Genomic DNA, 22,982 nt, shown 5'->3' with positions numbered 1-22,982 from the left:
CGGAGTTCAGGTTCAACATAAAACACTTTGTGAAACAGACCCCAGGTGGAGATTAACAGTCATTCTGCTGCAAACATATCTTTAATTCTAACTCCAAAGAAGTTCACAGATAAAATGTTCATTGAAGTCTTAGTTGTGGGATTTGAACCCACGCCCCTTTTGAGACTGGAGACTTAATCCAGGGCCTTAAAGCGCTCAGCCACACTACAGAAAAATACAATTATGACAAAAAAGAAAAAAATTGAAATATTTTAATTTATGATGAGAAAAAGTTTAGAAAGTCTGAATGATCTATTTCTAACATCCTGGTACCAGACACTGCAGGACTCCCTCAGATGGTTCTGTTCAGATCCTGACTGGTTGGAGGTCTTTTAGGACCACGAGGAGCTGCTGCATAACCCAGAAACTGAATGAGTGGCTGTGATGTTCTGGCTGATCAGTTCCAGTTTCAACCTCAACAACTTTCTAAGAAATGGAAAAAATAAAACTGATAACACACTTAAGTTGAAGACGGCATCTTTATTACAAATCCTTGAACATTACAAGTAAAAATAATATAAACTTGATGTAAAATTGACAAAAAAACAGTTTGCCCATCCTCGTGTTCTTGTATTTAAGTATCTTTGATTTAAACATTTTTATGTTAAAAACAACTAAATTGTAACTTTAGTTTTTGGGAAAATGAAGCAAGAGGACAAATGTTTATGTAAATGTAGCAGAATAAAGACAATTATTTTAACTGACAACTCTTCATTCCTCACACATCAAATTTAAAAAACCCAAGTAAACAAAGTGAAGAAAAGCTGCATTTATACTTATTTACAATCATTATATTTTACTTCAGCATTATCAAGTTCTGATGATAGCTTCACTACCCTGTACACATGATGAAGTTCAGAATAAACACACTTATAAATGACACATGAAACACAATAAATGAAAGTGACCAAATGTTATCTGAATGTAATCAGGATTAAACAATGAAATCTTAATTTTTCTTCTCACAGATCCAGTTATTAGTGGAAGTGTAATATGAATATGTCCATTTCCCTTTATTAGTACAACACTGTGCAGCATATCCATGTCGGTTATACTGATGTTGAGACCATCCTGCAGCCCAGAACCTGTGAAGTATTAAAACATGTTCAACTGAGATGAAAATCAAGATTATTTTCATTTTCTGATAAAACTGACACCTTCTTTAATTGTTTTACACAAATCTTCACTTTTTAAAGATCACAAGGAACTTTTGGTCTGATTCCAGATGTTGGATGAGGTCTTCATTAATTACTCCAACATGGTATCATTAATTTATTCCAGTGAAAGCAGCTCAGTCTGCACATCTTCCACAAATCTCTTCTCTCCTGCTGATCTGCTTCCTGGTTTTTCATCTCCCTGCACATGCTCATTAGTGTCTCTGTTCCCAACCACACTCAGCTCTTCTGAAGACGTCCTACTGTGAATCCTCTCAGACACTAGAAACACTGTCAAGGTTTTCAGTCTCTAAATCTTCATGTTTTATTGGTGATAAAGGAGTCATAGTTGAGCTGTTGTTTTACCAGTTTGTGCAGCAGTTTTACAACAAAACATTGAAACGGTTGTCCGTTGATGTTGGTTGAACCAGTTAGTCTGCAGGAAAACTTTGTGGTGAAGCTGCTCTTTATTTCATCCCAGGTTCTAATGTTCACGTGTTTCATGTTTAATGTTGTTAAAGTCACCAGAGAGGAAAAGACCTGAATTATGTCATTCTGCTGTTGTTCTGACGGGTCAAAAGTACAGAACACAAACTAAACACATTATTTACACTATTTGAGAACAAACATTTGAAATCTCTTTCATTAGACTTATTGTTGAGTTTTTATTAAATAAATTCATCACAAACTGCAGATGAAGAGTTCACACAGCTGTTCATTCAAATAAATGTGTTACAAAAATAATGATGATACAGTTTTTAAAATGTTTAGCTGTTTTACTTGTTAACAATATGAAATAATAAATTTGATGAAATTGTAAAAGAAACACTGTCTTACGTTGTTGTCAGCGGTGATCCGTCCACCCATTTCCATTCATATTCCTGTGTCCTTGTCGACCGTTCAGCTTTCAGACCAATCCAGGAGTATCCATTCGAGTTCAGTCGTCTCACAAAATCCTAAATGACGAAACAAAAGTAGTTTCTGCCGTCATGAATCTGCAAATCTGTCTCAGTATCCTGATGATTGTGTTTGAAAACAATATAAGTGATTTAAAATAACATTTCTAACTGAAATCCATCAGGATGGAGACAGAAACAGCACACAGACTGACAGCAGGTGGAGAACACAAGTAACAGAAAACTGCAGTAACATCAAATACACTGACATGAAACACCCACCTGCTCCTCTTTGCTGTTTATGATCACCAGATCAGCTCCTCTTTCCTCACACTCCCTCCTGCTCTCAGACCAAGTTTTACTCTCTGTGAATTTTCTGTAAAAACTGGATCCAAATCTTCTCCATCCATCAGGACACTCTCCTTCATATCAGATATCAGACAGACAAGTTTTTAGAAAGATTTCATGTCACTGAACATCACATTTAGAGTGTTCTTTCAATATTCAGAAATCTCCTTCAGTTGTCACTTTTACCTTTCAGATTATTTGTTAAAATATTTTAGCTCTAGATTTCTATTTTATTTATTTTTAATTAAGTTACACTCATAGAAATACGAAGTTATGAAGACTAACAATGAAGTTCAAATGTATTTATTTGGTAATAAATCTTTCTTAGCATCAACTTCATTTTTTAGCTGATTATAAGTGTTGTTCAGTTGGCCGTGTTCCCTCTGCAGCTGGTCTTTGTCCAAAGTCATATCTGGTTAGAAGAATAACATGAAAACAACTCCTGTGTAGGTTAAATATCTGATAACATTTGTGTCATACTCTTAATAACGCTTAACTCTTAATAATGTCAGACTTATAACATAATAGCGCTAATCGTGTCCCTTTGTGTTTGAAGCACAGCGTCAGTCAGGACTCTGGTGCTGCTGCTGCAGCCGCAGTGCCAGGACACGCCGGGAACCTCCTCTTCACCCACCGATTCCAACTGTAGAGTGACTGAGGACAGAACAAATGAGTGCCGGGCCACTCTACGGAGCCCCTAAAGGGACACAGATTTTTTTTATATATATAATGAGTTTTACGCGCGCGTGAAACCTTTACGCGCGGGCGTAAGCCTAAATTATGGTTCCGCGTTAAAACGACGCAGAGCCTACGCCGTAGGCTACGCGTCGATGCGCACCTACGCCATAGGCTCTGCGTTGGTGTAACGTGGAACCATAAACCCGCCCTGAGCAGCACTGAGGGGAGAGGGGAGGGGGAGCGGGGCTGCTGGGCCGTCTTCGCATCGCCTTTGCAAAGGGTGTCTTGATGATTTGCAAATAACGGCTGAGCCTTCCGTTAGCTTGTAAACTGTAAAAAGTGGGGGAGACAAAAACATGATTTTGAAAAGTGAGGGGGACATGTCCCCCCTGTCCCCAGTGGAAATTGCGGCGTTTAGCGCAGCAACGACGTGCTGCCACTCACTCGCTTTATTTTATACTATTTATATACTTTTTCTACTTTTACTGTGACCACCAAATAATGTTGTTTTCCTGCCTCCACCTCATCCTCAACATCTCGATCTCAGTCTCCGTGAAATTTAGTGGCACGGTTGCTCGACACGTCTCATTCATCCTGACGCACAGCAGAAACAGGCTGCAGGAAGACGCTGCGCACAGAGCCGGATTAACGCAAAGGCAGACTAGGCACATGCCTAGGGCCCGACAGGGGGGGGGGCCCAGACAGGGGGACAAAAAAAAGAAAGAAAAAAATTAATTTTTTTTTGTCTGCACACATATTAATGGTTGATAACATGCCGGTAAAAACCTAAGGCATATATATATGTGTGCATTATTACTATATTTAGTATACATACATATATACGCATACATACGCACAGGGCCGCCGCAAGGGATGTGCGAACCGTGCGACCGCACGGGGCCTGGCGCCCCAAGGGGCCTGGCGCTATGGGCCGTTTTTTTTTTGTTTTTTTCCTTATAAATATCAACAGTCACGTTCCATTACAGACCTAAATGTGTACTAGTCTGTGCATATCAATAAATATATGTGCAATGATGACGCGTGTCTGTTGTTCAATACAACTGATCAGACCAAGCGCGGACACAAGGTGCTCTGATCCAGACGGTGGAGTTGGAACAAACTGTCACACAATGTCGAGAGAACGAGACAGATTCAGGAAATTTCCATCAGGGGATGAAAAAAGAAAAAACTAAAGAAAATGGAAGAGTTTAATGCCTCTCTGAAAGGCTTGTTTGATAAATTTGTTACAAAAATCACCGATCCGACCGGGTCTCAAGCAGCCGTGGGGCCCCGCGTCGAGGCAAGCCCAGATGATGATGAGGCAGGGGAAGGTATCCAGTATTTTGCTAATTGGAGAGTTAAAATTGCGCATATAGACACCCGATCCGACCCGAAAAACCCAAAAATTTTGCGCGCGCTCGCTACGCTCACGCGCGAGGGCCCCCCTGGCTATTTCACACAGGGCCTTGCAAATCTCTCAAACGGCTCTGCATACCCATACACATACATACATATACACATACAGACATACATATACACATACAGACATACGGTACATACATACTACAGCACACTTTGTCTTACTGCAAATTGTAATGGTCTTTGTAGATTTGACTTCTTATTTAACTATTCAATTTAATCAACACATTTAATTAAGATTTTCTGCAAAATGCTCACAATCGATAAGATAAGGATAATTTAATAGCATTTAATAGAGCATTGTAATAACGTATAAATAATAAAAATCTAAAAATAGTCTGATAGACTGTTTAATATACAACACATGACTTATTTTGGAATACAAAGAACCAACTTGACTATGACTTTGCTATGTAAAATGTGAATTAAGTTTTATTAGTAACTTTGGTAAGTTTAAGATTTCATAAATAACATCGATGGAGGGGGGCCCAAAAATCACAGGCTGCCTAGTGTAGTCCATTTATTTAATCCGGCTCTGGCTGCGCATGCTCAGCAGGCTCATTCATATGCAAATACTACTTTGCATTGCTGTGTTGCAGTGTTTTCATCGTGTGGGATGAAAAAATATCACATTTAAATTTATCGTTCAGTCCGTTTTCTGACTCTTTTTTCTGCTGTTTGTCTATTTCATTAGAGAAACTGCTCATAAATACCATGCCATGAAATTTTGGTAAACAAATTAATGAACATTTTAGGTGGTGATTGTGTAGCTTGAGTTTTTTTTGCTAATTTAATTTTTTTTTTACCAGAAACATTGTTGAGCAGCTGATTGTAGGTGGTGTTCAGTTGGTTGTGTTTGGTCTTCAGCTGGTTGACTTCCAAGGTGAGTAAAAGAGCTGTAACACATAAAATTTGCTTTTAATAAACAGAAATAATTTACTTTAAGGTTTTTATTGGATAATGCTCTACTGTTACAAATTGTAGTTATATATTTTAATTCAACAAGCAGTGCGGCGTAACGTCAGTGAATCTGACATGCTGAGGAAATTATTATGAACTGAAATTTTATAACTGATTATTTTCATCACTGGGATGTAACGGTGTGTGTTTGTGTGTGTATATATATGAAAGTCAAGCATCTTCTCAGATGTTACCTTCTATATCATGTTTATATCCTTTTAGTGTCTGCAGAAGTTTAACCTTCTCCTCAAACTTGCACCTTATTGTGATGAAGAGGTTTATTTCCTAACGATCTCTGAAGCTTCGTTGTCTGGGGGAATTTCCACTTGATCTGTCTCTCTAGGCAAACTAGTTCTAGGAAGGATCAGATGTTTTGTGGTTTGTCTGGCTCTAATGGTTATTTTAAGATCAGACTATTGTAATGCACTATATGTTGGCGTCTCCAAGTCCTCTATTAGCCTTCAACTAGTGCAGAATGCAGCTGCCCGTCTTTTAACTAACACTAAAACATGTGAGCACATTACTCTGGACCTCTAGTCACTCCATTGGCTTCCTGCTCCCGAACCCCCCCCCCCCCCCCGCCCTATTTATGGAGCTTTTCACGGTGCGTGAGCATGGCAGGGCGTTGAGATCCTCAAACCAAGTGTTGTTGGAAGTGCCCAGGTCAAAGCTCAAGCACTAGGGTGACCGAGCCTTTTCAGTTGCCGCCCCCAGGATCTGGAACAATCTCTGACCTGGGGCTTTTTAAATTAAGGCTTAAAACCTATTTATTTAGAATGGCTTTTATTACCCAGTGGTGTGGTGACACTTTTTACTCTTTTTCTTTTATTCTATTTATGGTATTGCTCTGTCTTATGATTGTATGTTGTATTTCTGTATGTTTTATTCTGTAAAGCACTTTGGCTCACCTAGAGGTGGCTGTAAAAGGCTATATAAATAAAGTACATATACATTTACATCAGCAGCTTGATGTACATCCCCCAGAGAAGCGGCACTTCCGCTGCCGCTTGGATTTAGACAGAAAGTCTGCTTTAGTTATTAGTGTGTCACACTCTGAATTGTTGTGGTGAGTTCACTCACCACCGTGTCACACCACCTCAACAGCTTCATGTCATGCCAGCATTTAAGGCCATTAGAGGCCTCAGGTTGTCTTTGCAGCATGCACTACTTTCCAGCACTAATGGTGCTTTTCCACTAGTACCTTCTCAGCCCGACTCGGCTCGCCTCCACTCGGTTTGGTTCTTTACCACTAGGGGTCTACCCGTACTGAGTAGATACTTTTTCTGTAACTACTCTGCCGAGGTTCTATTGGCACTTTTCCACTAGCACCTACTCGACTCTACTCATCTCAGCTCGGCTCGACTCAACTTGGCCTGGTTTCTTTTCCATAACAATTCAGCACCTGGAGCAGAAGTAGGAGGTTGGAGCGAAGCTGTTGTGATGTATTTGATTGTGTATCTAAACGAAGAAGACAATGTAGAACCTGGAGGAGATGATATATGTGCTGCTGGGTCTGTGGCTTTTGTTCAATATCAAGTTAAAAATGAGACTTACACCCCTTTTACACCAAGCTGGTTCCAGGGCTGGTGCTAGTGCTGGTGCTAGAGCCGGTTCGCGGTTGGTTCTAAGTAAGAACCGTTTGCTTTTAAACAGCTGGTGCTACCCAGCAGCTGGCCAGAGAGCCACGTCATCACGTCACCACTCCCCCTCGTTTTCATCCCTAACCTGATCAGGAAGCTGAGAGCCAAAAGCTGTTTTAATTTCAGCTGTAGCGCTGTTAATATGGCACTTTATTAAGTTTTAATATTTTTTCAGGTAAAGTAACCTTTAAGATCCCCAACCTGGGCTCAGTTTATCCAAATAACGCCTGTTAAGAGATTTGATCTGAAAATTTCGGAATTTCTGGCTGACTGCCGGCTCCGGAGCTGATTTATGGTTCCGAGTTAAATCGACGCAGAGCCTACGGCGTAGGGTACGGCATACGGCGCCCGGCGCCGCATAACCTACACCGTAGGCTCTGCGTCGATCGTCACACCATATGAGGAAGCCGACAGTTAAAAGCTGTTTTAATTCCTGCTGTAGCGCTGTTAATATGGCACTTTATTAAGTTTTAATATTTTTTTCAGGCGTAAAAGTAACCTTTAAGATCCCCAACCTGGGCTCAGTTTATAACGCCTGTTAAGAAATTTGACTCGAGAGCCGGCAGCCCCGGGGGACAGGAGCTCCTCTCCTCTCCTCTCCTCAGGAGTTGTAACGCGGAACCAGAACCGCGGGCTGGGAATTTTTATTAAATAAATGGATCGAGCGTTGAAGACGGCGGTTAAGTTAGCAGACTCTTTCATTATGACATCCATTTATTTAATAAAATTCCCGGCCCGCGGGGACGGGCTGGGAGCGGGCTCGGACGCGAGGCTGCCGCTCCGCCGACGTGATGGATTGTACCGTAGACCACTGCTGCTTCTGTTTTACATCCATTATTAAATAAATGGATGTAATAATAAAAGAGTCTGCTAACTTAACCGCCGTCTTCAACGCTCCGTTGTTTAAAAACGGTGCTCTTCCGTGTTTACTCTGCTTTGGTTGTTCAGTAACACCGTCCCCAGCCCCGCCCCCCGCCCCCGACGTAACTGGTTCTTACGCCTGGCCCAGCAGCTCAAAGGGGCTGGCGTAGCACCAGTTTTGAGAGCCAGGAGCCGGTGCTTAGGCTGTGTAAAACCAAAGAACTGGTGCTAAGTCTGGCTCTAGCCCAGAACCAGCCCTGGAACCAGCTTGGTGTAAAAGGGGTATTAGAGAAGCTTCAAGCAGCAACGCTTTTGAATTAGGGCCCGAGCTCTTACAGTGTGAAGGCCCTATTGTATCTGTAAGAATACAATTTCTTCCTTCTTTCTTCTTTATTTTTCCGACGAAAGGAGGGCCTTTTTGCCCCCCTAAATGTGCCCCAAATGTCACCAAATGTGCACGCAAGCCAGGCCTGGCGAAAAATTTAATATTTAATGGTTTGCATTAATGGGCGTGGCCTAATGGCTCAACAGCGCCCCCTAGAAAACTTTGTGCCTCAAGCCCCACAATACGGTTTGACGTACATGCATGAAAATCGTTACACACCTGTATCATGTCGCAACTTAAAGAAAAGTCTCTTGGAGCCATGGCCGAAACCGAACAGGAAGTCGGCCATTTTTTATTAATCGTGTAATTTTGCCGCAATTTATGCCATTTCTTCGGCAGTTAATGCGGCCCGAACCGTAACGTGCACCCAGGTGTGTTATACAACAGAATGTGCGTCTCGATCCTGCGACGATGGGCATTACTTTTCTCAGTCAAAAGCGTTACCGTGGCGACAATAGACGCCCAAAACCGTGCCCCCCCTTCATCTGATTGGTCCATATTTGATAGTTCCTACTTTCTGCCATAACTTTTGAATGGTTTGACATAAAGAGTCGTGGGTGGTGTCAATGGACTCGGTTTTTACTCCTTCACCTTAATTGGTGCAAATTAGCCCCGCCCCTTCTTCTTATTGGTCGATATTCGATAGTTCCTATTTTCTGCCATAACTTTTGAATGGTTTGACATAAAGAGTCATGTGGTGTCATCCGACTTAGTTTTGAGTCCTTGACTTTTATTGGTGAAAATTGCACACGCAAGGGCCCATTCATCGCTGCTTGTAGCTTTAATTTTTCTTTCTTTTTTTGTTTTATTTAATATAAGAAAAAGGAGGAATCTCTGACCATACTGCTCCCATTCTATATGCCATTTATCACAATACCATGATCATCTTGTATCCATGAGATTCTTAATGAAAAAATTGATCACAAAAAAAATAATATTTCATAAAAAAACAGAGCATGCCAGCAAAATCCCATAGGTGAGGAGGGATCCGTTTGAACAAGAATACATGGTTGACATCTTATCTGTCTCAGAGCGGTACAACGACTCTACTTAATAATTCATCCAGCTCATATGAATCTACTGGTTCTTGTTCTGCAGATGTTTGTTGTTGTTTCACTGTTCAGGAACAATACTTATAAATGGTCCAAGACTAATGACAGATAACATGTAGTGCAATGAAAACAATGGTCTCTGACCCTAACATGTAACGACTTAAAGCATTTGTCCACAGAAATGTCCCACATGTGGTAAGTAGAAAAACCCCAGTAGTTCTTGGGTTGGTTTACTGTCAAACAACCTTCTCTGTTTGATTTTTGGTAAAACTCATCAATGTTTTATGAAAGTACGTCATCAGTACTTCAGAGATAAACAGCAGTTTCTCTACTTTGTGATCAAAATGCATCATGTAGTTTTTGAGGTGCAGCATTTTATCTTACCATATATAATAATAATAATAATACATTTTATTTGTATGGCGCCTTTCAAAACACTCAAGGTCGCCTGACAGAGCAAGAAATACAACAATAAAAATACAAATTACAACAGTAAAAAACAAGTATAAAAAATTTAACACATTATCGACAGCAGAGTCTAATCCAAATCATAAGCCTCCCTAAATAGATGGGTTTTGAGGTGAGATTCAAAGGTTGGAAGAGTGTCCATGTTCCTGATGTTGGGGGGGAGGCTGTTCCAGAGGCGAGGGGCAGAGCGGCTGAAAGCTCTACCCCCCATGGTGGACAGGCGGGCTGGGGGAACAGTGAGGTTGGTGGAGGAGGCAGACCTGAGTGACCGGGTGGGAGTGTTGATATGGATGAGGTCTGACAGGTAAGGGGGGGCAAGATTATGGATGGCATTGAAGGTGTTGATGAGGATTTTGTAATCTATGCGGTATTTGATGGGAAGCCAGTGGAGTTGGTGATATATGAACAAGATGACGACCAAGACTAAAACCACCGTACACAACACTCCTCGACACAGTGTTGAACCTCTGACAGGTCTTTTCTGGAGAGCACGATGGTTCTGAGTCTGTCGTTCTGCAGAACCAGAGTTCATAATCTTTACCGCTACACATGAATGTATAATACCTGAACATAATTATCTCTAAAGTTGAACTTTATTAACTACATGTCATTTACTTACCTTCTTCCTGTGACTGGAAAACAGTAAAATTATTCCCAACATCATCAACAGTCTCATAGATATCCACCTCCATCTCCTCCCATCCTGCTCCGTCTTCTTGCTCATTTCTGTTGTATCTCACCTTTTTTGATAAATCTGGTTTAGAATAAATATCTGAGGACATCCTGAGAGGACAGAGACAGCCGGACAAGTGCTGTACTTGACTAACTGTGGATCTGCTGTTGAAGTGCTGATCTTGTATTGTACAATATTCAATGTGACATCCGGGCTGGTTCAGCTGCTGGTGTTTTTTGTTCAGCCTTCTATGTGGTTTAATTACATTTTTGAGGAAGTACTGCCTTTAAAAAAAAAGAAAACATGCTAAAATGTGTCCATTTCCTAGTAAGAAACCCTTGACCTGGAGGTCTGCTCTACTTTAGAGGTTTTTTTCAAAACCATTCTCAGCAACTTGTTCGACTTCAAAGGATGACAGTTACACCTACATGTACACTGCAGAATGACCATCCTGTACACGAGATGAGGTGTTATCTTGATGGTTTTGTTCTCTTGTAACTGTGTAGAGAGACTGAAACTGTTTTAACAGTTATTTTAACAAGGACAGACAGACCACACCACCTGTCATGTCCAAGAAACCTTAAGTTGTGTTTAGTTTTGTCTTGTGTCTATGTTGTCTCATGGCTTCCTGTTTTATTTTGATACTCACCATCTCCCTCTCGTTTCAGATCCTGACTTCCCTCCTTTGTGTGATTTTCCCTCCACTGTGATTGCCAACCCCGCCCCTGATTGGCTCCACCTGTGTTCCCCTACCTTATATACAGTATAGTCTGTGTCTCCCCCTGTCTTGTTGCCAGTTCATCTTGTCTGCTGCGTCAAGTGTTCGAGGTTCCATGTCAGGCAATTTGTTAAAGTCAGGTTTTGTATTTATTTGTGTTTTTGCAGTTTTGAGAATTTTCCTCTGTGGAGTGATTTTTTTAATTTTTTTTGATACTTTGCATTAAAAGATTGTTTTATTTTGAACTTGTTTCCGGTCGTGTCCAGGTCCAGGTCTTAAATCTGTCGTGACACCACCAGGGTCGGTACGACAGCCAGCCCCACCAACAACTGTGTTGTTGAACTTAGAGGGAAAGTTCTCTATCGTATCGAGACTATCTCTCCACTCCGTTACATATTCCATATGTACGGGGATTGATCCCCCTGCTGTCAAGGTACGTGGATATTTCTTTAAGACACACCGGCTTGCCCGGCCACGCCCTTAGGTTTACCTATAAAGCACCTGTGCTGGCGTGTAATCAGTGATTGTTTGATCTCCACCTGAGTCAAGGTGCAAGTGTGAGATGATCCGTGTTACAGAGAAGTGTGAGTGTGTGGGTGCAGCGTGAATCCACTTACCCACCGTAGCTGTGGTGGGCGTCTGTCTTCGGGCAGCCTCCCTGGATTGCTGTTCCCTCCTTCTTCTCCAGAAAACGCAGCCGTGATCCCATTCCGACGTATTGCCCATGGTCTCGTGGGTTGACGCGCCCGGTTGGATCCGTGCTGGTATTCCGGTCTCTCCCGGCGTATAGCCCATGGTTTCGTGGGTTGACGCGTCCGGTTGGACCCGTACTGATCTCCGGTCTCTCCCGGCGTATTGCTCATGCTCCGTGAGTTGACGCGTCCGGTTGGACCTGTGCTGATCTCCGGTCCCTTCCGGTGTATTGCTCATGGTCTCGTGAGTTGACGCGCCCGGTTGGATCCGTGCTGGTTAACGGCCAGTCGTGTGGCACCCGTCTGCCTCCGACACGTGAGGAGACGCCGGTGTGAGAGTGATAGTCCGTGTTAAGCACCGGCTGAGTCCGGGTCGGCTGACGGCGGACGTCCCCTCCTCTCTTTTTGTTATAAGTGCAAAGAAAGAGGCGAAAAGAAAGAAATAGGCTATCAGGGAAAAAAAGCAGAGCCTCCCATATTGGCGCAGGCTTGTCGTGTACCTGAGCCGGTGTAAACAATCAGTGACGCTCCAGGCGCTGTCGGGCCCGCCCCCTGCAAAGGAGCGGAGTGATTGCACAACCATGGCAGCCCGGCAGGGACAAAGCTCTTGCATGGGCTGTGAGGTTTCCATGCCTCTGGAGGATGGTCACGATGAGTGTATTGAATGTTTGGGACCTCAGCACGCTTTTTTGGCCAGAGAAAGCCCACAGTCGTGCATGAATTGTTTTATTTTTTCTGCACGTACCAGAGAAGCCCGTTGTAGATATTTCTCCGGGAAGCGGGCAGGTTCCCCTCTTTCGGAGATGCCCAAACGGAAAGTTGGGAAGTCGAGGGCTGAAGCCACACGAGGGCAGGGGGAGTGTTCGAGACCCTGGCAGGGCACTCTGCCTCCCCCTATGCCTGGCCTTGCGTTGATCCCCCCCCCCCCCCCCCCCCCCCTCTGGGGTTGGAGGAGGTGGAGGACGAGGTCGATGTGGAGACAGTCTTTTCTGACGACGATGACCTGTCTTGTGGGCAAAGTGGGGTCGGCGCAGAAGATGGAAGCTCTTCGACCCCACATTTCAATGAGGTTATTGGCAGGGCGGCCAGGGCTCTGGGTGTGGCCCCCCCTGACGACCTTACGGCGCCCACCTCTCGGTTTGAGGAGGTCGGGGAGGTCCGCCCCGTACCGGTACGGGTGCCCCTCCTACCGGACTTCGAGGAACTGGTGTGCGGTCAGTTTGCTTCACCAGCAGCCGCACACAGGTGGTCCGCATTATGTCGCAGGTTTTCAGACATGACTGACAGGGAGCGTGTTGCCTGCGGGCCGCTCCCTCAGATGGATCCGGCTCTCTCTCCTCTCGTTTCTCCCTCCGACTCCATTCTTGGCAAAGCCACCTGTCCCAGCAGGAATTGTAGACTCATGGATGACCTGCTGGTCAAGCTGCACAGAGCTATGGCTACCCAGACCCGTCTGACGAATACAGGGGCTATCATGTCCCTCTACCTTCGTGACCTGTCCAAGACAGTGCAGGAGGGTCCCGGGGGTTCTGATATTACGGGTGAGCTTCGGACCGCTTCCTCAGTCCTCTCTTCGATCATGAAGGAGCAGGCGGTGGCTACAGGCAGAGCCTTAGCTTCCTTTTGGGTTGCTAGACGCCACTTATGGCTGTCCCAGTCTCAGCTCCAGCAAAGGGATCGGGACTGTTTGGTTAGGTTGCCGGTGGAACCTTCGGCCATGTTCGGTTCGAATGCAGCTCAGCTACTGCAGCAGGCACGGGACAATCGCCGCACCGCACAAGAGGTGTCGGGCTTCTCCAGGTGCCCCAGGGGCTCCAGGCGGCCGAGAACAGCCGTCCGTCCACTAGAGGCCCCGACATGGGGTACAGGGGACCTCAGGCCCCAGCTGGAGGCTTTTCGTTGGCGTAACTCCCGCCATCGGGGGAGGAGGGGGGGAGCGGCTCAGGGGTCCTCCAAGCGCCCGCCCCCCTCCTGACTATGCCAAGACCCCGGCCTGCCAGCTGCCCCTGTCGACGGACCGTTACAGGGACGCGTGGGCGGCTTTGGGGGCGGACCCATGGGTGGTTTCCACCATGACCCATGGCTACCGCTTAGACCCCCTCTGGCGAGGTTGGCCACCTTCACTACTGTGACCAACCCTCAACATGCAACGGTTCTGCGGGAGGAGTTGTCCTCCCTTCTGGAGAAACACGCCATAAGGGAGGTGAAGTGCGGGGACCACCAGGCTGGGTTTTTTCTCCCGCTACTTCTTGGTCCCCAAGCGGGATGGGGGACTTCGCCCGATTCTGGACCTCAGGGTGCTCAACAAATATCTGCGGCCTCGGAGGTGCAGGATGTTGACGATCCCCAGGGTGCGGCAGGCCATTACCATGGGGGACTGGTTTGCCACTGTGGACCTCAAAGATGCGTACTTCCAGATACCCATCTGGCCGGGGCACTGGCGGTTTCTGAGGTTTGGCTTCGAGGGCAGACGGTTCGAGTTTCGGGTCCTGCCTTTCGGCATATCCCTGGCTCCCCGGACATTTACCCGATGTATGGATGCGGTCCTCGCGCCGATGAGGCTGCAGGGGCTCCGCATCCTCAATTACCACGACGATTGGCTGGTCTGTGCGGCCTCGGAGGAGCTCTGCCACCACCATGTGGCCCTGCTCCTGGAGCACATTCAGACCCTGGGCCTGCGCTTGAACTACAGGAAGAGCAAGCTCCAGCCTTCTCAGGTGACAACCTTCCTGGGTACGGTTCTGGACTCCAGGAGGGCGGTTATCATGCTGACTCGGGAGAGGCAGCAGGCCTTCACGGCCTGCCTCAGCCACTTTCAGCTGCGCTCTCGGGTCAGCTGGGGACTCTGCCTCCGTCTCATGGGCCTGATGGCAGCCATGGTGCAGGTTTTCCCTCTTGCCCTCCTGTATATGCGACCTGTCCAGCGGTGCCTGCTGGGCCTGGGCCTGTGCCCACAGATGTCCCGCCGGATCACGGTTGTGGTTTCTCGGAGGCTCCACAGGGCCCTTTCCTGGTGGAGGGATCCGGCCAATCTGGCGAACGGGAGTGCTCTGGGACCGGTGGTGTATCGCCAACTGGTATTCACAGACGCATCCCAAATAGGCTGGGACGCTGTCCACGAAGGCTGCGGGGTCAAAAACCGCTGGAGCGGTCGCTGGATGTCCCAGCACATAAACGTCCTGGAGCTGAAAGCTGTCCTCTTGGCACTCAGACAGTTCCTGCCAAGACTGAGGGGTCACCATGTCATTGTCAGGACCGACAGCACAGTAGTGGCGGCCTACATCAACAGACAGGGGGGTCTGGGCTCCCCTGTCCTATGCAAGCTGGCAACCACACTGTGGCAGTGGGCTCACCCCCTCTTCTGTTCGCTCAGGGCGGTGCACGTGCCGGGAACGTTGAACACAGCAGCGGACCTCATGTCGAGAGGAGGGCCGACACCGGGGGAGTGGAGACTCCATCCTCAGGTGGTCGAGGAAATCTGGCGTCGTTTCGGCAGGGCGGACGTCGACCTGTTTGCTTCCAGAGAGTCGACGCATTGTCGCCTCTTCTTTTCCCTAAGGAACGACGATCCTCCCCTGGGGTGGGATGTGCTGGCGCACCCGTGGCCTCGGGGCCTCCTCTATGCCTTCCCTCCGTTCACTCTCCTCCAGCCTCTCCTTTACAGGGTTCAGGTGGAGGGGGCGAGGCTGATTCTGGTGGCTCCTCTTTGGCCCCACATGCTGTGGTTCTCTGCAATCCCTCCTCTCCTGGACGGCACGCCATGGGTTCTCCCGCTTCGGCGAGACCTGCTGTCCCAGGCGAGCGGAGCCCTGTTCCACCCCTTCCCAGCGGGGCTCAGACTGGTGGCCTGGCCCCTGAGAGGGACGGGCTCCTGGCTTTAGGCTTGCCAGAGTCTGTGGTAAAGACTGTGCAAGCGGCTCGGGCACCTTCCACTAGGGCTGCCTACTCATACCGATGGGGAGTATTTACCACTTGGTGTGGGGTGCACCAGATGGATCCCTATTCGGCCAACGCCCGGGGCATCCTGTCGTTTTTACAGTCTCAATTGGAGGCTGGGAAGTCTGCTGCCACCCTACGAGGTATGGTGGCAGCTGTCAAGGCAGTTCGTGTCCGTGAGCATGCTTTGTCTCCCGATGACTGCTCCCTGATTTCCCGATTCCTTAAGGGTGCCCAGAGGCTTGCGGTTCGTAGGACTGGACCTTCTGTCCCTCCTTGGGACTTGGATATCGTCCTTGGTGCACTTCAGCATTCCCCCTTTGAGCCCCTTGGGGTTGCTGATTTGCAATGGCTCTCGTTTAAGACCGCATTTAAGTAAGTAAGTAAGTAAGTAAAATTTATTTATAGAGCGCTTTTTGTAGATACAATCACAAAGTGCTTTACATCAGGGATAAAATGCAGTAGAATATAAAACACACAATAGCACAACAACAGGTAACTTCACAGATGCCCAGGGAAACATCATCATCAGGGGAAAGCCTGTCTAAAGATATATGTTTTAAGTTCTCTCTTAAAACTGTCAGTGGACTCAATGCTGCGTAAGGTCAGTGGAAGTGCATTCCAGAGGCGAGGGGCACTGGCCTGGAAAGAGCAGTCACCTCGCGTTTTAAAACGGGTGCGGGGGACCATCAAGAGTTTTTGATCTGATGACCTTAATGAACGTGAGGGAGAGTAGGGTCTCAGCAGTTCAGCAATGTACACGGGAGCTTGGTTATTTAGGGCTCTAAAAGTAAGTACTAAAATCTTAAAATGAATCCTAAAATTAACTGGTAGCCAATGTAAAGAGTATAAAATCGGGGTGATATGATCCCTTTTCCTTGTTCCAGTTACGATCCTTGCTGCCGCGTTCTGCACAGTCTGAAGGCGATTTACAGCCTTTTTGTTAAAACACATAAAAAGAGAGTTGCAATAATCAATGCGAGATGACACAAAGGCATGAATTATCATTTCAATTTCAGTTTTTGAGATCATAGACCTCAGTTTAGCGATATTCCGGAGATGGTAAAAGCAATTCTTCACCAACTGTTTACAGTGGTGATCCAGGGACATGTCCTTGTCAAACACAACTCCTAGGTTACGTACGCTAGGTTGGACAGAGGGACCTAAATGACCTAAATGCTGTTTTATGAGGGGAATAGCAGTATCTGGGGCAATAATCAGTGTTTCCGTTTTAGCGGAGTTCAGTTGAAGGAGATTGTTATTTAGCCATTTTTTGATGGCAGCCAAGCAGGCTATTAAGTTATCTAATTTGTGTAGCTCTGTCTGCTTGAAAGAGCAGTAGAGCTGAATATCATCAGCATATAGATGATAAGAAACATCACTGAAATCACTGATAATCTGTCCAATAGGGGTCATGTAAAGTAAAAAGAGTAAAGGGCCAAGGACTGATCCCTGTGGGACCCCACAGGCTAGCTCTGTCGGGTCAGATAGGAACTCATTGACATGGACCAAAAAACTCCTGTCAGTCAAGTAGGACCGGAACCAATTTAAGACGGTACCAGAAATCCCAAAAGTGTCTCTGAGTCTATCTAGTAAGATTTTATGATCCACCGTGTCAAATGCAGCGGTGAGATCTAAGAGTACCAGAACTGTAAATTGACCAGAGTCTGCTGCCATCAGGACATCGCTTGAAACTCGAGTTAGAGCAGTCTCAGTGGAGTGCTTTTTCCGAAAGCCTGATTGGAAGGTGTCAAAAATAAGATTTGCATCCAGGAAGGCATTTAATTGTTTAGCTACTACCTTTTCCAGGATTTTAGCTAGAAAAGGGAGCTTTGAAATGGGCCTATAATTTTTTAAATCAGCAGGATCCAAGTTTGGTTTCTTTAATTTAGGTTCCACTGCTGCCTGTTTAAAGGAGACTGGGACAACACCAGTTTGGAGAGATTGATTTATAATCTCTACAATGCAGGGGCCGATAGAGCTAACAGTTTTAAGGTACAGTGATGTCGGGAGTATGTCCAGCGGGCTGGAGGACGGTGTCATGGTGGCAAGGAGCGCACTGATGTCTGGCAGTGAGACCAAAGAAAACAAGGACCATTTACATTGAGGAAGCAGATAAGTACAAGGATTTAAAACAGTTTGAGGAATATTGGCCCTGATGTCATTAACTTTGTTTACCATAAAACTGGCAAAAACATTACAATCAGTTGTGGAAGAGACTGAGGCCACTGGGACATCAGGGGATGTAATAGAGCTGATGGTATCAAACAGAAATTTAGGATTTCTCTTATTACGAGAAATAAGTTGGGCAAAGTAAGCAGCTCTAGCGTTTTTTAACAAATTGTTTAAAGCAAGTCTCAGATCCTTGAGGTACAGCCTGTGGACCTCAAGCTTCGATGCTTTCCAAAGTCGCTCTGCCTTGCGGCAGCTTCTCCTGTGGTTTTTAATCTCTTCATTTATCCAAGGGCAAGGTTTCCTAAGAGAGGTGGATCTTGCTTTAATTGGAGCTACTTTATCAAGAACTGACTTGCATCGAAGATTAAAACACTGTACCAGTGAATTCACATCATTATCATCATCATCATTGTTTGAAGCGGGCTCAGCATCAAACAGGGAAATAAAGCTGTCAACAACAGGCTGATTAATAAAACGTTTCTTTCCCTGGACAATACATGACGGGTGCTTTTCAACATATGCCATATCAAAGGAGATACAGCTATGGTCACTGACAAGAGATTCTTCCACATGTAGATTTTCAACCATCAATCCATGTGAGAAGACAAGGTCCAGTGTATGTCCTTTTAAATGTGTAGGACCAGAGACATGTTGCACAAAATTAAAAGACTCAGTGATATTTAAAAGCTCAGTAGCAGTATTAGATGACTGATCATCTATATGAATATTAAAATCACCAATAATAAGCACCTTATCCAATTTGATAATAGAAGATAAAAGTTCAGTGAAGTCAGATAAAAACCCACTAGCTGAGCCAGGAGGGCGGTAAATTAAAATACAATAAAATGGGTTGTGTTCATTTATCTTGGTCACTTGAAGCTCAAATGAGGGGAAAACGTCAGAGCTGGCTGCTGGCTGTGACTTCTGCCAGGAGGGTGAGCGAGCTCCATGCACTGTCTGTTCACAGTGACTGCTGCAGGTTCCTGCCGGATGGCTCGGGGGTTGTCCTCCGCCCCAATACAGCTTTTCTGCCTAAAGTTCTGTCTGAGTTTCATCTGTCCCAGACAGTCGAGCTGCGGTCACTGTCCTCTTCTGAGGTGGGACAGTCGAATGAGCAGCTCCTGCCCGTGCTATGCCCTTTCAGGGCCCTGACAGAGTACATACGGCGCACGCAGGCCATCAGGAAGACCGATTAGCTTTTTGTTTGCTTTAACTCGAGCTGTCTTGGCGGGCCATTATCGAAGTCTCGACTGTCCCACTGGATTGTGGACACTATTCGGAAGGCTTATGTGCTCTCCGGTGTGCCTGTCCCGTCCGGGGTTCGGGCGCACTCGACACGTGGCGTGGCCACCTCATGGGCCTTGTGGCGAGGGGCCTCTCCTGCTACCATCTGTGCAGCAGCTACATGGTCATCTCGGTCCACGTTTTCACGGTTTTACCGTCTGAATGTTGCTGCCAGCCCCTCCTTTGGTGAGCGGGTGCTGGGTGTGACTCAACGGTAGCCGGCTACCTTTTTGTTTCTTTTGGTCCGATCCTTGTTGTCTCCTTCGGTCGGCTTGGCGCCTTGCGGGCTGATCTGAGCGGCCACTCCGTTCTTGTCTTTTGTTTGGTTTCTTTTGGTCAGTCTTGCGACTTGCAGACTGTCCTGAGTAGCCCGTCTGTCTCTCAAGCTTGGCCTTTGCGTCTTGCGGGGCCTTGTCCTGACTGGTATGTAGACAGTGTGGAAGAATAGGAGATGTCACTTTGGTGTACTGGGCTGTGAGCCGCACCGTCTCCTCACGGGGTGTCTTAAAGAGTTCCCCGTACATATGGAATATGTAACGGAGTGGAGAGATAGTCTCTCACTCAGAGAACCAAGGTTACAAAGTAACCAAACGATCTTCTTCTCTGTTCAAGGAGGTTGACCAACTTCCCTTGGAAAAAGGATATACTGACACCAGCTGCCAGAAGCTGGAATCCCAGACTTCCCTGAATACAGTCGTCTTCCTTGATGTGGGACCAGATCCAGAATGCCAAAAGATGTAGAGCGCGACTTAGTAGTGTGGTGAGGCCTTGCCAATGCATATGGCTCAGTACCACACAGGTAGATAGAATAACTCTCAATTTGAAATCTACACTGCAAAAACTCAAAATCTTAACAAGAATATTCATCTTATTTCTAGTTAAAATGTCTCATTTTTAGTCAAAAAAAAATCTCATTACACTTAAAACAAGACCCATCACTGGAAAAAACAATTTTCACCTGTTTCTAGTAGATTGTCACTTGAAATAAGTAGAAAAATCTGCCAGTGGAACAAGACTTTTTTGCTAGTAATGAGAAGATAAATCTTGTCCCACAGGCAGATTTTTCTACTTATTTCAAGTGAAAATTTACTTGAAACAGGTGAAAATTGTCAAATAACAAGTTATTTTTCTGGTAATGACTCTTGTTTAAGTGGAATGAGATTTTTATTTTGACTAAAAATTAGGCATTTTAACTAGAAATGAGACAAATATTCCTGGTAAGATTTTGAGTTTTTGTAGTGTATGTCCCAGGTTGGATGCAGAACATCATCCCCAGATACTTCATGAGACTGGGAATTAACAAGGGGGACTGAAGTGCTCTGTAACTGTTAGTAAAAAGTTGTGCCTCACACGCAAGTAAAACACAGAGCGGAAGCTTCAGTGGTTTTTAAGAGCTCAAAATACCACCTTTTTAATCTTTTAATCCCCTAAATGTTACAAACTGCTTCATTCTGGTCCTCATTCATCCTTCTACAGTCACATGGAGTTTCTTATAAAATGTTCATTTGATTCATCTTGTTAAATTGTGTTTGTCCAGAAAGATTAAAGTCTGGTGTTAAACATGTGATCTGCAGCAATGTGGTTAAATGTTTAGCTCCTACATGATGATCTATGAACTACCTCGATACGCTTCAGTCACTTATTTCCATCATTACTTTGATTCAGTCAAAGAAACTCTGAAAGCTACAGAGCTGAACAGAGAACAGAGACCACTGATCGGTCCTTTTACCACTTTTGTTCCAGTTTTTACCACATGATGGTTTGAGTATCTCCCAATGCCCTGGCAAGTGCTACTTGTACAGTCTTTCTCTATTTTCTTTTTAACCTTATCCCTAAAGGGTCCATGGGAAAATTATGTGTTCAGAACCTAATGTGGCATGTAACACATCAGACATATTAAGATACAAATACTCACAGCGTATGATGACTCCAACCAGAACCAGAAGATAAAACACTCCCAGGAAAACTTTGAAAACTCTGAAACTGTTTCTTTTCACAGCTGGGAGGTTCTTCTGGTTGTTTTTCTCTACAAAATCAAAAAACAGAGAATCCAGAAATAAGCTCTTATAAAGCTTTGTCTTATTAAACTAATGTAGACATTTGTATTTGTAAATCACATTTGAAAATAATATGAGCTTTTTTAAATAAGTCTTTAAATAATCTTGTTCATGTTGTAGTTACAGAAACTGAAATGGATGATGATGTCATCTGTTGCTGGTAATGATTGATAATGGTTTATGTTTTAAACCAAATCACCAGAAACTACCTTTTAGCATCAAGTGTTACTGAGACAAGTTCATGAGTTACTGCTTACCAGTTTGTTGTAAGTCTGGAACAGAGTATGGGTTTTCTTCGTCCAACGTCTCTATTTCACATTGATCTTGGTCTCTTCCATATTTATGAACCCTTCTGCTGAATTTTACTCTCAAATCTGGTGCAGTTTGACTTTCTGTTGACATCTTGAGAGGCAATCTGTAACTGACCTGACTACACTTTGTTTCTTTGTTGGTTAGTAAACTTTCAAAAAACATCAGGAAGTAAGAGCATAAAAAACCACAACTACCTCTAAAATGTTTCATGCATCACCGTCTGTGAGCAGTGGGAGGGAACCTGCAAACTTTTGACTGGAACAAAGTTTTATAGAGTTTATATTTTTGTGGGTTTTACAATGTTTGTACTAGGCTATAGTTAAATTCTGAGAGTTAAGTATTTGGTAATTGACAAATGTATTTATCAGGGTCCAGTTTAAGATTGTATTGTTAATTTCTAAGAGCAAGTTCTCAGGAACAAGTAAAAGTCTGTGAGAAATCAGATTCAGCTACAACACCTGCTTTAACAGAGAGATGCACAAACGTCAGCTCAACGTGTTTCTATGTAACAACACAAATACAAGACAAGAAGGTCCGAGCTTCAGTCTACTGTTTTAGATATTTTACACAAAGAAGACCTGCTCCAAGTTTAGGACTCTTTTACACACGTCCTGACAGTCATGTATGTGGCATATAATCATCTATATCCATTAAATTTGTATCCATGTTCATGTTTCATTTGGCACAACTAGAAGACATTGTAGTCATTTTAAACTGGAGCTCGAGTACAACTTACTTTGCAATTATCACTATAAAATCACAAATATATATCTTTTAACTTTTGTTCACCCAACAATGTAATCAGTCACTCTGCTGAGAATACTCAGTCATGATGACATTGTTCAAGTGAAATGCTGCATAAACAGTGGACATTTATTTCTCAACCTGAAAATTATTTCATATGTCCAAATTCATTTTCAGTATTAATATGAATTCTCTTTAATACGGTGAAATCCATCCATATCGATTTTATACCTGCAAACTTTCACTCTTCCAACTGATCCATCACAATCACACTGCACCCCCTACTGGACATACACTGAAATTACAGTAGAAAAACAGTATAAAAAAACAACCTTGCAGTTAATTTACGGTACTGTTGGAGCCAAAATACTTTGATTTATTTTGTTTTATTTATTTTAACTGAATATGAGTTGTCATCCCCCTTTTGGTGACGTTATGTTTAGCCTGTCAATCAGCCAGGTGGGTGGTTGTCATGGTAACCATTATAACCT

General features: G+C 44.7%; 1 protein-coding gene across 1 annotated transcript; it reads right to left on the bottom strand.

Moving 5' to 3' along the window:
• Positions 1–762: 762 nt before the first annotated feature.
• Positions 763–21,837, bottom strand: LOC133460833 (hepatic lectin-like). The gene is made up of 6 exons (XM_061741596.1): positions 21,693–21,837; positions 21,294–21,404; positions 5,341–5,430; positions 2,372–2,511; positions 2,031–2,149; positions 763–1,124 (listed from the first exon to the last, which is right to left on the bottom strand). Exons 1-6 carry the CDS (start codon positions 21,835–21,837, stop codon positions 989–991), a joined length of 741 nt encoding a protein of 246 aa, XP_061597580.1. The 3' UTR covers positions 763–988.
• Positions 21,838–22,982: the final 1,145 nt, after the last annotated feature.

Source organism: Cololabis saira, chromosome 15 (assembly GCF_033807715.1).
Source record: "Cololabis saira isolate AMF1-May2022 chromosome 15, fColSai1.1, whole genome shotgun sequence".
NCBI classification, from domain to species: domain Eukaryota; kingdom Metazoa; phylum Chordata; class Actinopteri; order Beloniformes; family Belonidae; genus Cololabis; species Cololabis saira.
The sequence above is the reverse complement of the archived record's forward strand: the minus strand, read 5'-3'. Positions and strand labels throughout refer to the sequence as shown.

Excerpts from the sequence above, each read along its gene's own strand:
- LOC133460833 (XM_061741596.1), bottom strand. The coding sequence starts at position 21,837 with ATGTCAACAGAAAGTCAAACTGCACCAGATTTGAGAGTAAAATTCAGC. Across the intron at positions 21,405-21,692 it reads TCCAGACTTACAACAAACTG|AGAAAAACAACCAGAAGAAC; the intron begins GTAAGCAGTAAC and ends TTGATTTTGTAG. Across the intron at positions 1,125-2,030 it reads GGATCACCGCTGACAACAAC|GTTCTGGGCTGCAGGATGGT; the intron begins GTAAGACAGTGT and ends AATACTTCACAG.